At 46.6% G+C, this 15,636-nt stretch overlaps 1 protein-coding gene across 9 annotated transcripts in view; it reads left to right on the top strand.

Annotated features, from left to right (window-relative positions):
• CPEB1 (cytoplasmic polyadenylation element binding protein 1) overlaps nt 1-15,636 on the top strand; it is a 90,612-nt gene continuing 74,976 nt past the window's right edge. For 2 of the 9 annotated variants that reach the window (XM_043554656.1, XM_043554666.1), the window contains exon 1: nt 369-589. In XM_043554656.1, coding sequence (XP_043410591.1) covers nt 428-589 — 162 coding nt within the window. In that variant the 5' untranslated portion in view covers nt 369-427. Of the gene's footprint in view, nt 100-281; nt 590-748; nt 874-1,545; nt 1,792-12,246; nt 12,353-15,636 lie in introns of those variants that run through there. The other 7 variants (XM_043554660.1, XM_043554659.1, XM_043554658.1 and 4 more) reach the window with 7 other exon arrangements.

Below are 15,636 nucleotides of genomic sequence, written 5' to 3' on the forward strand. Positions count from 1 at the left end.
TGCCCACGTGTCTGCGCGTCCTTTGCCGCGCCGGCTCGCCGCCCGCCGGCCGGCCCGTCCGTCCCGCAGGGCCACGCCGGCCCCATGGCGTTCCCGCTGGTAAGAGCCGCCTGCCGCCCGCCGGGGCGGGGCGGGGCCGGGCGGGGCGCGGTCCCGGCCGCTGCAGCTAACGGTCCGCGCGCAGCCTCGGCCGGCTCGGCGGTCCGCTCCTCCCCGCCCCCCTCCCCCCCGCCGAAGGAGCGCGAGCCCCGGGCGGGGCGCGGGTCACGTGCCCGCGGGCGTGGGGCCTCGTGGAGGAGTGTGTGCGAGGGGGGGCAGGGAGCCTCCTCGTGACTCAGGGCCTTTGGGCTTAAAGGCGCCGCGGCCCTCCGGGGGCGGCCGGCGGGGCCTCCAGGCTGCACTGCGGTCTCCCGGTGGCCTCGAGTGTATGTCCAGACGGGAGCCGACCGGACGGAAAGGCGCCTCGGCGCCGGGAGCACTTCCTTCTCCCGCAGCCGTCGCACGTGAGACCCGAAGCCGCCGGCGCAAGGAGCTCACGCACCTCGGAGGGCCCCACGCAACTCTCGTTCGTACCCAGTGGGCGGCGGGGGTGAGTGGCCCGGTGGGGCGGGGCTGCCGGCGGTGGAGACCCCCGCGCCGGACCTACGCCGATCTGAGAGTGCCACGACGGTAGCGGGCACGGCTCCTTTAAGGCGGAGGGATCAGGCCCCTCGTGCGGACCGCGCTTCCCGGCCCGGGAGGTCACGTGGCTTCACACGTTCGATTGTGCCGGAGCCGCGTTCTGGGGGCGGGGCTGGCGGGGTAGGGTCCCACGCGGGTGGTCGTCGGGCACGTGCGCCCGGGCTTCGCGCCGGGGAGGCTGGCGGCTCTGAGGTGAGGTGGGTCCTGCGGACGCCGGCGGGCGGCCGTGCAGGCGTGGGGGCGGCGCGGCTGTGGAGGGAGCGGAGGCCGCACCTGCCTCGGCTTCCCCCAAGGGCGGCCGGGGGGGAGAGAGGACCCGGCGTGCCTGTGGCGCCCCGGTTCTGTCATTCTCCCCTCAGTCCAGGTTCGGGCCAGTTGCACCAGCTGGGGGGAGGCGGGTGCGGCGTGCGCCCCGGCCTCGGGCGGGGGCGGGCAGCTGGCTAGAAAGGCCCCGGTGGGGCCGACGGGACCCAGACCGAGGACAGGCCACTCACCCCCTGGCGGTCCCACTGGGCGTCGTTCCCCGGGCTTTTTCGCGGAGTGGGCGTTGTGTGTCGTGCGGTCGCCCCTGACTTTGTAGCCCTGTTCCCGGGGGCGGGAGGCCGGGCCGGAGCCCTCGTGAGCCGCCCAGCGCCGCCCGAGGGCCTGCGACAGGCCGAGAAGCCGAGGCGCACCCGGGCCCGGGCGCGCAGCCCGGTTTCGCGGCCGCGTGCACCTTGCAGGCCTCGCCCCGCGGCGCGCGCCCCGCGGGAGCCTCGCGCCTGGGGAGGGAGATCGGCCGCGGCCGTGAGAACCCGGCGGCGGCCCCGGCCCCCCCCCCCGGCCCCCCCTCCCCCCACCGCCGGGCGCCGCAGCTCCGCGGCAGCTGCCGCCTCTGGTCTCCCTGGCTACCGCTCCGCCGCCTCCCCGGGCACCGAGTAAACTCTGCGTCATCCGTCGGGGCGAGGGGCCAGCGGGGCGCTTGGCGCCCTGGGAGGCGCAGGTGTGCGGCCGGCCGCTCCCGGAGCGCAGGTGACGGCCAGCTTGCGCCCTCGGGCCGGGCCTGGGGACGCGCGCGGCTGACGGGGAGGAAGGACTCCGTACGGGCCGCCCGGAGCCCGGGAAGCTCAGGTCGGTGGGGGGGGGGGGGGTTCTGTCGGGGTGAGGAAGGGAATGCAAGGAGGGTTGGTTTCTGGAGCTCGGGGTGCTCCGGGCTACGTGTGGCGGGGGCGGTGAGGACGGGAGCGCCCAGGCCCCCCCCCCCCCCCCCGCTCTTCTCCCCTTCCCGGTGGCGCTGGCTTTGAGCCGCACGTGCTCCCAGAGCACGTTGCCGTCGGGGTTGGTTTTTGTCCCAGCGATCGAATTCGAGCTCGAGTTGGCCTGGCGGTGGGATTTGGAGGTCGGCCTCCCTACGTGAAGGTGCGTGTTCGTGAGCGCAAAACGCCTGCCACCCCTCCTCCCAAGGCGCGTTCTCCAATCCTCTCCCGCGCCCGGGCCCCCCGTGTGGAGGGGACTTTGGGCCAGCTGTACGCGAGCCGGTGCGGTGCACGGCGTGGGCGACCGTGGAAGCACGCCCAGGGCACCCGACGCGGCCGTGGTGCTGTGGTTTCTGCCGCCGTGGCACGCCTCCTGGCAGCGTTCACGAGGCAGAAAGTGGAAGAAGACCCCAGGCTTAACGCCGAAGTTGTTAGCCAGTGAGCTCTCGATAGTGGCTCGGTATCTTCATGAGTCATCGAGCTGTTTATTTTGTTTTAAATCCTTAAAGCTGGTTGTGTGCTCCCATCCCTCCAGGGGCCCGAGGTAATATAAAGGAGCGAAGTGGGGAGAGGAGGGCAGAGTTGTAGTGCGTCCGGAACCACAGAATTTCCGTCTCTCTGAAGGGAGCAGCTGGTTGTTGCCACACAAAAATGTGGGCCCAGGTTGATGGATCTTTGATTTTTTTCTTCCTAGCTAAAGCTGCCGGTCTGTTTTAAATGCAGCAATTAAACTGAATAGTGTAGGACCAAAGGTAATCTGTCTCTGAAGAGCAGATTCAAGGTGAGGACTAGACTAGTTTTGGGATCTCGGTCTTCAAATGTTCCTTTTGGGTGTCCCCTCCCCCCCCTATTTTGTAAATGAGGAAACAGGCTCTGAAATCAAGTCACAGGGCTATTAAGGAATAAAATTCAAGTGTGAACCTAGGTCTTTCTGGTGCCGTAGCTCAACGTGATAGTCTGTGTATTCCGGTATGTCCGAGGGGGTCAAGGCTTACTGGTGATGTAGTTTGTAGAGACAATGCGGTGCTGTGCTGGAGCCCCATTTACAGGCAAAGTGAGCCTTACTTAACTGCGTTGGAGGGAATGTCTGGTTGTGGAAGTCAGTGTGGGTCTTCTGAGCATTAGTGCAGCGGCGTTGCCGTCGGGAGGAATGTGCTGCGTCTATCATTCCACCATGTGTGTCGGAGCGGTTCGCTGATCTGAGAGAGCCTGAGGTCTGGAGAAATCGGGCTCCTCCCACTGGGGCGGGGGTGACCCTCCCAACCTTCTGCACAAAAGACTTTCCTTTTTCAGGACAGTTAAAATTCTAATAACTTTTGAGATTAGGCAAATGTGAAATTAGATAATTGTTTGAAGACTCCAAAAGGAGAATGTGGCTTATTAAGTCTCACCTTTTCTCTCATAGCTAAGATTCCCAAAATCATGCCTCCTAGATTTCCAGGAAGAATTAATAGGGGTTTTAGCAGTACTTACTGAGATCTTCTTGAATAAGCTTCCAGGGCGTAAGATGCCTCTCTTTGCCAGGAATGAGAGACTGGGTTTTCATTCTGGGTAAAACAGTAAAATTTAGACTGGCAGCAGTGTACAGAGCTAAACTAGCAGAGGTAAAGGGATTTGTACCTTTTATTTCTGTATTTTATTCCCAAAGAGTTTAAAGCATAAAGCAGTAAAGACCATTTTGCCAGAGGGATTTTTCTGTGAAAATTCAGAGAAATATAGACTTGATAGCTTTTTTTTTTTTTTTTTTTTTTTTTTTAAACCTGTGGTCTGGACAGTTTTTGGAAGGTTGGAAGCTTTAAAATGTTACCTGTTTCCAGCTGCTTTTCTAGCAGACCTTTTTAGCCCAAGCACTCAGGAGTTTAGTGTTTGTGAATTTGGGGGTGGGCAGGAAGAGTGAGATGACTAAAGTAGCTTTCTGCTGGTACTTTAGTGTTTACGTGATAGGCAATATCTGTGCAGATTTTCTCATTCATTGGTTTCAGGTCCCTTGTCTAAGTGACCGTTCCCTAAAATTATGTGTTTGTTTGAAGTGCAAATTAATTAGTGGGTTTGTACCTCTGGCTTGAAGTTTGGGACAGGAATGCATACCAAACCTGGATATTAAGGGTAGGCTGTTATCTTCAGTAGCTAGTGGTGGAGTGAGTAAAAGAAATCATAGGATCAAATAACAAATTATTTTCTTTCCTATGGGAGAGCTGTGCTAATCCCATCCTGTTTTGCAAATCTGCTTTTCCTAGGCAGTATCTAAGCTGTACTGACTCTGGGGAGAACTTGCCAGAAAGCCTGGGGATAGAGGGTGAGGGGGTTAGTAAGGGGGTTGGACCCAGAGGTTGGAGTAGAGGAGGCTACAAGAATTTTAGCTTCAATCTGTTGTTTGATTTAAAGCCAAGAATCCTTGATCGCACCTGCCTCCTTGGCCCCCCACATTGCAGCCTTGGAAGTGCTTTGTTTTCTTTCCTGCCATTGTTGCAGCCTGCTTTGGTTATACCTCCTCATGAGAGCTCAGCCACTTCAGTGAGCACAAATTTTAAGTGCTGAAAGTTTTTATGTTCAAGGTAGGAGCCCCCCCCCCCAAACAAGACATATCTGTTATAATAAACTATCTGAAAAGGTGGAATGAACCAAGGTACATAATGTGTGTTAATATTTCCTATATTTTATGGGGAAAATTATCTGACTTTCCATAAAAAGTCCGTAACTAAATTTCAGTATTAAATTTGCATTGTAAACATAATTTTCAGTAAGTTTTCTTATTTAGGATTTAAAAAGCCTCCAGTCAGGGATTATTTTGCTTCCTTAACGTATAATATGTTTTTAAATAACAGGCGTGGGGGGGAGGGAGAAATCCCTGACTAGTTGGGGGAGAGCTTTGCTTTCAGTAGCGCAGAAGAACCCTTAGGCATGGATAACGTTTGAATTCTACTTTGTTTTTTTAGTATTGCTGTATGGTTGGAACACTTGTTGGATTATAGTGAGTGAACACTCTTTGTTTTGATTTTTAAGGCATTTTGTGATTACTTGCCTTGAGGTAATTGTAGAATCCCTAGAGGGCAGGTCTAAAGATTGATTTGTGTGTGAAAAATGGGTCACGGTTGTATCTAGCTGTTGATTCTGGGAGTAACTTAGCTGTAATAGCGTTACTGGTTTCTTTATTCTTGGCCAGCGTTATATGTTGATATGTGTACCATCCTGACGGATTTAGCACGATGGCCAGAAGTCTGTCTCCTTGGATAAAGGTATGGGAGTAGCTTTCTGTTGGAGGAAAGCAGTTACCTTGAGCTGTTTTTGTGTTTTTTGTTTTTTTTTTCCTTTTGACAGAACACTTAATCTCTTACTACTTAACACCTGTGCTCTCTGCATTCTGGCTTTGTGCTCCTGGCTTCTGGCTCTGATACCATCTGTCTCCCAAGTCTGTCCTTTCTCCTGAGACTGTTGTGCTTGTTTGTTTGTTTGTTTTAAGCTATAATTTTGGAATGGTTTTGAAGCTTAGAAGATATTAGAGACCTGTCGGTCTCCCAGATGTAACTTGGAGTTGACAACGCAGATCCTAATGGCTATTTTCACGGATGAGAGAATTAAGCTGAGAATGAAAAGTGGTTGTTTTAAGTCCATTCAGCGAGTGGATGATAGAGCCAGAACTTGAACTCTGGTCTCTTCCTTTCCAGATGGGTATTTCTAGAATTCAGGCACCTTGACCTTTGCTATATTGGTCTCTGAGACTTAAAATCTCAGTCTCATGAGACTCTATAGCTTTCCCCTTGCCCTGTCTGATCTTTTCTTGTCCTGGCACTTACAAGCTTTCTCATCCCCCTGAATGCCACATTCCTTATGGTTCATTCTGTTGGCTCTTTCTTGTCCCTTTATACAGAGGGCCTGTATATTCTTGCAGCACTAGTTCTCTCTCTGTGTGACCAGGTTTGAGGTTGTTCTCCAACTGTAATAGCGTTACTGGTTTCTTTATTCTTGGCCAACATTATATGCTGATATATGTACCATCCTAACAGGTTTAGCATCATGGCCAGAAGTCTGTCTTCTTGGATAAAGGTATGGGAGTAGCTTTTTGTTGGAGGAAAGCAGTTATCTTGAGCCCAGCCCTGATTGTTCTCAGAATCCATAGTTCTGACTGGCTTACTGAATGAGTTCTATCTTGCTGAAGTACCGTGAACCCAGCAGTTTTAAAAACAGAACCAATTCTTTCCCCTTACTTCATCTCCTGGGGCCAATCTGATTCTATCCCCTCTACCCAATTAGTCTCTCCCCCCCCCCCCACTAGACTGTAGTATCCTCTAGGGGGAGAGAATGTGTTTGGGTATTCTGATTTTTATTTATTAAAAAAAATTTTTTTTTTTAACATTTATCTATTTTTGAGACAGAGACAGCATGAACAGGGGAGGGTCAGAGAGAGGGAGACACAGAATCCAAAACAGGCTCCAGGCTCCGAGCCGCCAGCACAGAGCCCAACGCGGGGCTTGAACCCACAGACCACGAGATCACGACCTGAGCCGAAGTCGGACGCTCAACCGACTGAGCCACCCATGCGCCCTTGATTTTTATTTTTTTAATGTTGATTTATTTTTGAGAGAGAGCACATGCAGGGGAGGGGCTGAGAGAGAGGGACAGAGGATCTGAAGCAGGCTCCACACTAACAGCAGCAAACACCATGGGGGCTCGAACTTAGGAAATGTGGGACCATGACCTGAGCCGAAGTTGGACTCTGGAACCGACTGAGCTACCCAGGCACCCCCTTTCTTTAAAATTTTTCAGTTACTGGAGGCCCTAGTACAGACACTAGGTAAATACATATTTGCAGCTTTCCTTTGGAAACTATAAAGCCTTGATGTGGTCTGACTCTGTGTCTCTCTTAGCCCCTGCCACCTTTCCTTCCTTCTCCCTTACCATGGCCACTGCTAGTTCAGGCCTCCCTTCAGTATTTTCAGTCTGGTCTTTACCTTTTTCCTCAGTTCCTGGCTGCTCACACCCACCACTCTGGAGCACCACCATACTAGTGGTCCTGTTGCTCCTCAGACCTATCCTCCTGGGATTGCAGAGCAGGAAGAGTAGAGTCACTTCTAGTACAGTTTATTGGCATTGCCTTGATTCCTGCGAAGGTGCCAGTTTTACCCACTCGTTACTTTTGTATCATCATTGCAGATGTCAGCATAGTGAAAAAAGAAATTCGTATTTTAAGGTTATGAAAGTAGTTTTAGCCGTGTGGGCTTCTGAAAGGGCTTTGGGGACCTTCATGAGTGCACAGACCTCACTTGGAGAACTGCTTCCACACAGTAAGGGCCAGTCCCCTTGGTAGCGTACGAAGCCCATCATGGTCTGGCTTCAGTCTAGTGGTCTACTGGTCTCCCCCTTGAATCTTTTTAAAATTGAGAGAGAACGTGCATATGGTAAAAGGCACTAATTGTAAGTGTATAGCTTGGTTAGTTTTTACGTGTTGATGTTATTTTTATATACCTAAGAAACTGCCACACAGATGAAGATCTAGAATGTTCCCTTCACTTGTTAAGATTCTCTGTGCCCTTTGCCATTCTGTATCTCACCCTTGACCCCCCCCCCCCCAATGAACTACTGTTCTGACTTCTGTTGTCATCGATTGGTTTTGCCCATTTTTGAACTTACAAATGAAATCGTGTAGCATGCATTCTTTGGTGTCTGACAACTCCCCCTTCCCCCCCCCCCCCCCCGCTTAATTTAATATCTGAGATTTCTACAAGTTGCAGTGGAATCCCAAATTGATTGCTATAATCCTACCATTTCCAGAATTAATAGAGTGAATTACTACACCTAAACTGTGCAAGCAATGTGATTTATGCTGAATACCTGCTTCCCTCCTGGAGTCTGGAATTCCAGGCAGAGGCTGCCTTTGTGACCACCCCTCAATAAAAAACCCTGGGAGCCAAGTTTCTAGCAAGCTTCCCTCGTTGGCAACATTTCAGGTGTGTTGTCACAACTTGTTGCTGGGGGGAGCTAAGCGATTAAGTTTACCTTCTATGACTCTCCTGTAAGAGGACTCTTGGAAGCTTGTACCTGATTTCCCCCAGACTTTGAACCGTGTGCCCTTTCCCTTTGCTGGTGTTTCTCTGTATCTTCTGGCTGTAATAATTAGCTGTATGTGCTGAGTACCACTCTATGCTGAGTCCTGTGAGTCCTCTTGGTAATTGATCAAATCTGGGGGTGGTCTTGGGGACCACCAGCACTGTGGGTGTTTTGTTTCTCTTCACAGTTTGAGTATAAAACTGCTGTGACTATTGTACCTGCCTTTTTATAGTCCTGCATACTTCTTTCTCTTGTATATGGGAGCCTGAGTGCAACTTCTGGGTCATAGCATAGTGTCCCTTGCCATTAAAATTCTAGCAACAGCGAACTTCTAGTTGCCTGAAAGCACCCATTTCATCCCCCCTTGCCCTTGTACATGTTCTTTTTTTGCCAGACTGCCTTCCCCACTCCTACTATGACTGTATGGTAAAACCTTTTAATATTTTCACCTCCCTAATACCCTTGTTATTTCTTTATATATTTATTGTTGAGCTTACAAAATAGCATGTAACATACTCGATGTGCTTGTGTTCCCATTAGACTAACTCCTTGGGTGCAGGGATTGTCTTATTTACCCTCTGTCTCCAGAATGGCTCCTGGCATATGATGAGAATACAATCAGTAAATGTAATTGTAATCTTTGGGTCTGCAATCACCAGGTTATGTTGTTATGCGTTCTTTATTTTTTGTTCATGTAAATTGTCTCTGGTCTGAGGGGTTTAAAACTCCCAACTGCTGAAATGACTTTGAGTGGCTTGGGGCTTTGACCGTGACAGAGCTAGAATTGGTGACTAAATTTTTATTTTTCATCCTGTCTTAACATTATAGAAAGGAGTCACTACCATTTATGGAGGTTGTGATTGAGGTGGTCGAACATGCCTGTGAAAGGCATGTGATATGGGTCTGCCTTCCTGTAGTGTCTGAATTGAGTACCTGCAAATGTGGCAGATATGATACTGAGTACTGCTTCAATGAAGGTCTTTGAGGGCCTTACCATTTATAAAATGCAGAGCTAACAGTGCATATAGCTAACAGTTTGATAGGTAAGTGTGACAAGAGCTACAATTTTGGTGGCCGTGTGTTCTCTATATTCTTGAGCAGTCGTGGTATTAAATATTTCCTTCATGTTCTCATAAACCTGTCCTGGAAATTGTAGGATTTCCTTTTCCAGACTGAGTTTATAGTGTGCGTGCGTGTGTGTGCATGTGTGTGTGTGTGTATGAGAGAGAGGGAGAGGGAGAGAAAGGGAGAGGGAGAGAAAGGGAGAAAGAAAGAAAAAGGGAGGAGGGAGAGAGAGATGCATTAGATATACTCTGTGGAAACTGAAAACTAATCAGAAAAGAGAGATCCAGAAGAAAGGGGTTCCTGAATTAAATGAGTGGAGAAGAGTTAAGGATCAGATCCCCCAAAATAGCAAGTAAGATGAACTTGAAATGTTGGTTGGGTTTGGCAACTATGAAGTCCTTAATTTAGGAGTTCTGTGGTGTCTTTTTGCAGCTTTGTGCCAGCAGGATATCGTGGGTTCAGGGGACAAATGGGTTAAGAAGTATAGCACCTTTTTAGAAGGTTGGTAGTAGAGCAAAAGAAAGAAGACAGTGACTTGGGAGGATGTTTTAAGTCAAGGAAGATTTTTTTTTTAAAGATGAGAGAGCCTTGGGCATACTTACAGATTGTTGGGAAAGAACCAGTGGAGAAGAGAGGAAAGTCAGGTCATGAAGGAGAGGAAGAAGGGGTGGTATCTTGAATTTTGTATCTGGTGATGGATTTATTTTGTCTCTCTGTAAGGACCTGCAGCCATTTCTCCTTTATTACTGGTGAACCTCCCTATCCAGCCCTATTCCTCTGCTTTCTTTCATTGAATTTACTGTGTTCTGTATCCACTCTGTGTTTATTCTCTGCTTGTCTGTTCTTCCCACACTTACGGAAATTCTGATTTTTCATTAGACTCTAGCTTGCAAGTCTGAATTGTCACACTATTCCAGATACCTTAATTTATTCTTCTCCTGTGTGTAGCATTTTGTGCTTACCTCAATCTCCATTTACCTAACTAGATTTTCTTCTCCCACTTAACTAATTCTCCTTTGGGCAGGGATTATGTTTTATCTGTCTGTAATTTCAAAATCTAATAACAGGCTTTTAGTACTTATGAAATACTAGATTGAACTCTGTGAAGCTGCCATTTTGTTGGTTGCAAAAGGTTGAGTATTGGCAGTTTTGTATGGACCAACATAATAAATTTTAATTCCTTCCAGTGTTGCACAGAAGACTCGAGGTGGAATTTCAGTTAAGAATGGACAAGTAAGGGTCAAGGAGAAAGTCAAACATAGAGAAGCACTTCTTAGCTACAGACTCATTGAAGTTCAACCAGAAACTGGCTTTGAGTGACCAGGTGACCAAAGCAAAGGTGGAAATTTGGCTAGATGATTTACATTCTTCATAAAGATAACCTGTCAATTCCTCAGGTGAAACTGTAGCCATTTCCTAATCTTTGGTCTGAATAACATTTTTGTAAGTGGTTGTTCATATAAGGACTGTTCAGAATTGTGGTTAAACAGTATTCTCAGAATCATGAGTGTAAATCCTATAGAGGTTTTTTTTAGCTTTATTACTATAAAGATAAAAGCAAATCGCCGAAGTACATCTGTGAACTAGTTCTTCAGGGGCATCTAAGTATATTGCCCCCAATATACTGTTGGTGTATCTTAATTAAACAAAACCTAAATGTTCAAGATGAATGCTTTCAACTAAAAAAGATGTAATTAGAAAATCTTATTCTCAGAATTTTTTTAATCTTAATTTTTTCAACCTAACGCTTTATTTTGTTTTAATTTACATCCAAATTAGTTAGCATATAGTGCAACAATGATTTCAGGAATAGATTCCTTAATGCCCCTTACCCATTTAGCCCATCCCCCCTCCCATACCCCCTTCAGTAATCCTGTTTGTTCCCCATATTTATGAGTCTCTTATGCTTTGTCCCTCTCCCTGTTTTTATATTACTTTTATTTCCCTTCCCTTCTGTTCATCTGTTTTGTCTCTTAAATTCCTCATATGAGTGAAGTCATATGATACTTGTCTTTCTCTGACTAATTTCACTAAGCACAATACCCTCCAGTTCCATCTACGTAGTTGCAAATGGCAAGATTTCATTCTTTTTGATTGCCAAGTAATACTTCATTGTATGTATGTGTAGATATATACCACATCTTCTTTATCTGTTCATCCATCGATGGACATTTGGGCTCTTTCCATACTTTGGCTATTGTTGATAGTGCTGCTGTAAACATTGGGGTGCATGTGTCCCTTCGAAACAGCACACCTGTATCCCTTGGATAAATACCTACTGGTGCAGTTGCTGGGTCATAAGGTAGTTCTAGTTTTAATTTTTTTGAGGAGCCTCCATACTGGTTTCCAGAGTAGCCGCACCAGCTTGCATTCCCACTCAGAAAATTTTTTAATGTGAACACAGTTTTGCTGGAAGCTTAGTAGATTGTGATCTGTGGACCCCAGGTTAAAATTCCGTCTTGAAGAGTAAAGTGTGTGCCCTTCAGAGAGTCTTCCTTAAATCTCTCAACTGGCTTTCATGAATCCATAGTAAATAATTAGCAGAAATGGTCTTGAGGTCTGCAATATAGGTATTGTGTTTTTGATTAAAGGCAAATTATATCAACCCAGAGATGGTAAAGTTGGCATTCATTATGACCATTAAATAACCCCAGACCAGGATTTTGACCTAAAAGAATGGCCATCCTATTACCATGTTGATCCTGGATTGTATGACATCTGAAGGCAAGACCAGTATTTCCAATTAGACTGTTCTAGCATACAAATAAGTATAAAATTTGGGCATATTATTCTTTAATTAGAACACATAGCTATGTGGCATGGGTTCAGGCTTTTAAAGTGTTATGAGGGACAGTTTCAAACCACAAATGGAGAAAAACCTCCAGTTCTGTGCTAAACAAGTAAATAAGCTTCTTGGTGAATTTCACTGGGCTGAGCCTATCCAGGCGCTTTATAGATTTCTCATTACTACAAAGTCTGCGAAGTAGGTGGTACTCCACTTGAATACCCAAGACAACCAAGGCTCCTAGAACATACCTAAATGGTAGATTTAGTATTTGTACTCCACAGGCTGTCCTGTGTTCTGCTTTGTGAAACACTGATTCAGTTTTGGGGGAAGATTCTTCCCTTCTGGAAAAAATGAATGCTTTTTTTTTTTTCTGTCTGTTGTCTCCCTGTCCCAACCAGTTGAGAATTACTGGTGTAGGAGACCAGTGTTGGTTCATGATGGGAGTGTCCATTTTCACCTATTGACCAGGAGAACATTGAGGCCTGCTATAAAATAGCTTGTATCCATAGAGATTCATCATGAGCCGTTCATTCTGACAGTAAGTAGGTACAACTAGTTTTATCTTGACATCAGTTTTAGTCCCTGACAGTAAGAATTCCTGCTTTTCATTTCTAGCTTTGCCAAGTAATTTGCTCCGTTGATCCATAGTTGTCAATAGTGTTAAGATTTGCATTCTAAGCTTCTGATCTGTCTTAAAGCCTCCTTTCCTGTTCATCATGAAAGACCAAATAAAGGTTTTAAAAAAAAAAACAAACACCTAGCAAATGGTCCCATTTAAGGGCAAAATATGCCAGAAGTAACTGAAAACTACCAGACAAGAGTGGTATAACCCAGGGAGAAAACTGTTTGTATTTATGGTAAAACATTGGTAGGAACTCAGACCTATAAAGTGATCAGTCAGGATAGAATATACAGAGTAATGGGTGTGTAAGTATGGGTGTGGATAAGAGATAATGTGTTTTGAAGATGAGACACTGAATTCATTTAGCTGAAGAGTTTAAAGGATTGCTAAATTCTGCAGTAGGTACAGGTTTTGGGCAGTTTGATTTGTGTCCTGTCTTAAGTCCTTTTGATTAAGCTTTCTGAATCAAACGATTAGGAACGTTAGGCATAGAAGGGCCTGGGGCCTTCAAAAGAGTAGTTTGCCTGACTCTTTAGTACATTATTCTCTTTTAATGAGCAAATAGTCTTTTATTCAGCGATCCTTGTGGTGGCCTCTGAGCCCTTGGTGCAGTAGTGATACTACTGATAGCGAACATTTATCTGTTCAGCACATAATTATGTTCCAGGTACTGTGGCAAGCATGTTATATGCATTAATTCACAAAGAGCTCTGTGAGACCTTGTTACTACTTTTATCCCTATTGTACACATAAGGAAAGTAGATCTGTTCCCCATCTGATATTGCTGGCTTTGATTTTTTTTTTTTTTTAACCCCCTTCCAAATTGGTTATTCAAGGCAAACCACTGGTACTTACTAATTAGGCAGTTTGGGGTATTAATTGAACACTCCATTTACTTGTGTTCTGATTACCTGGACTCCTCTAGATAACTGACTTGGCAAACCTGAGAGGAGGAGAGGGAGGGAGACATTCCAGATAGCATTAGCCTTGAGTTTCAGAGTTACGGTGCATGTTCGTCACGGGATTGAGAGTGGGGCAGAGTTGGGTCAGGCCTGATTTTTTTTTTTTCAGGCTGCTTGAGATGGTACGATTCTTAGACCTTGCCCTACTCCTGGGGAAGCAGGTTTCTCCCAGAAGGCCTGTGGGCCTGCATCATCCCCTCACCACAGTGGCACTTTGCTCACAGGCTCTGCCTCTCTTGTTTCACATAGTTGCTTGAGGTCTTCTGAGACTATTAGGGTGCTACTTCTTGTAAGTGTGGCCAGGATCTGGGAATCCATAGATCTACAGCACATCTGTACTAGTAAATAAAAATCAGATTGTGTATTAAGAGAGGCCCTTTAAAGTTTTGAAACCTTTGATATAGGAGGTTGTTCTAATCCTGAACCTGGCATGAGGCCTTCTTTCCAGTTTGCTGTCTTCTATACCCAGTGCCCCACCACATTGGGCCGCTTCTGATAATGCCCTTCTGTTCTGTGTGTGCTTCACACCTTCTTCCTACCTTTACTTTCAGGCACATTATCTTCTTCTGAGCTCCCTTGGCTGAGAGGACAGTCTAGGATTACAGCCAACTGTAGCTTATGTCGTAACTGTTAACAACACGACCAGATCTTAGTTCCCTTTCCAGACTTCAGAAATCTCTTTTTGGTTGGATCTCTAATCTGCCTCCCCTTTGGGTGCTCACTGTACATAGCAGGCAATTGGTTAAAGTTTATTAGGCAGTGAATGAGGGAGGCATGTAGCTTTAATATCTACAGATTGATTGTAAATGCTTGCATCTTAGCCTTTGTGATGTTGCCTTAGTGAGGTTGAGAATCATCTTAGAAATCTACAGTTGTGAACAGGGCCTTGTGTCTATGGGTTTAGCTGTTCTCAATGGTGGCTTCTGGAAGGTTTGGGAAAATGACCCAGGGAATATGCAGGACTGTGCGTTCTGGTCATCCTCACAGCTTCCAACGGATACAGTCTTTTCAAGAGCTTGAGAAATGATACGGGATTCAAGTTTGTCCCTTTAAGACCATCCTATAGAGTTGATAAATTCTGTGCTTCTGCTCCTTCTCCTGCTTACCTGAACATTAATAGGCACCCAGCTTTTTAGAATTTTGTTTTGAAGTGACCAGCTGTAAGATCCAAGGTGCTAGTTTCCTTACTTGGTCTGCTTTTTGCTGATTTTCCCCAAGATCATTGGGAATCCTAGAGCTGGTGACTCTGTCAGCCATTATCTCATTGCTTACTATGTCAGGCATCACATGTGGTGAGTGAGGGAGACTGAAGAGTGAAGAGATTTCTGTCTGGGACACCTAGCAGATGGTGGTGTTATCTACTGAGATACCACATAAACCATTCCCTTTGGATGGTGTTTGGTGCTTATTGTGTCTTCTGTAGTTGTATCTTGAGGTGTAAAAATAGCAGCTACCATATATCAGGCTCCATGCTAAGTGCTTTAGATATCTCATCAAAAGGTTGGTACTCTTCCCATTTCAGAAATAGGGCAGCTGAGGCACAGAGGTTAAGTAACTGACAATAAATGGCAGAACCAAACTCTTTAACTCTATTGAGATACAATTCACATAAGCATAAAATTCAGTAATTTTTAGTGTACAGTTTTGTGATTTATCACCCTAATCTAATTTTAGAGCATCTTCATTATCTCATTATCACAAACCTTGTACCCATTAGCCACCATCCCCAAACCTTCTTCCCTGTCCACCCTGAGATGAAGACAACTCATCTCCTATAGATTTGTCTGTTTGGGACATTTCATATTAATGGGCTAATAATAGGTGGTCTTCTGTGACTGACTTCTTTCACTTAGCATAGTGTACTTGAGGTTTATCCATGTTGTAGCATGTATCAATATTTCCTTTTTTTAATGTTTATTTTTGACAGCGAGAATGAGTGCAAAAGAGGCAGAGAGGGGGAGACAGAGGATCCAAAGTGCCTCTGAACTGACAGGGTAGAGCTCTGTGAGGGGCTTGAACTCACTAATAGTGAGATCATGACCTGAGCTGAAGTCAGACGCTTAACCGATTGAGCCATCCAGGTGCCCCAGTCCTTCATTTTTTTAATTGCCAAATAGTATATAGATCAGCCTCCAAGATTTGAATCTCCTATTTCTGGTTCTAAAACTCCTGCTGCTGCCACACCATGCTAATTCCTATACATGTCCTATTAGATTAGAAAGTTCTGGGGAAATATCT

This window comes from Prionailurus bengalensis, chromosome B3, assembly GCF_016509475.1.
Source record: "Prionailurus bengalensis isolate Pbe53 chromosome B3, Fcat_Pben_1.1_paternal_pri, whole genome shotgun sequence".
NCBI lineage: Eukaryota > Metazoa > Chordata > Mammalia > Carnivora > Felidae > Prionailurus > Prionailurus bengalensis.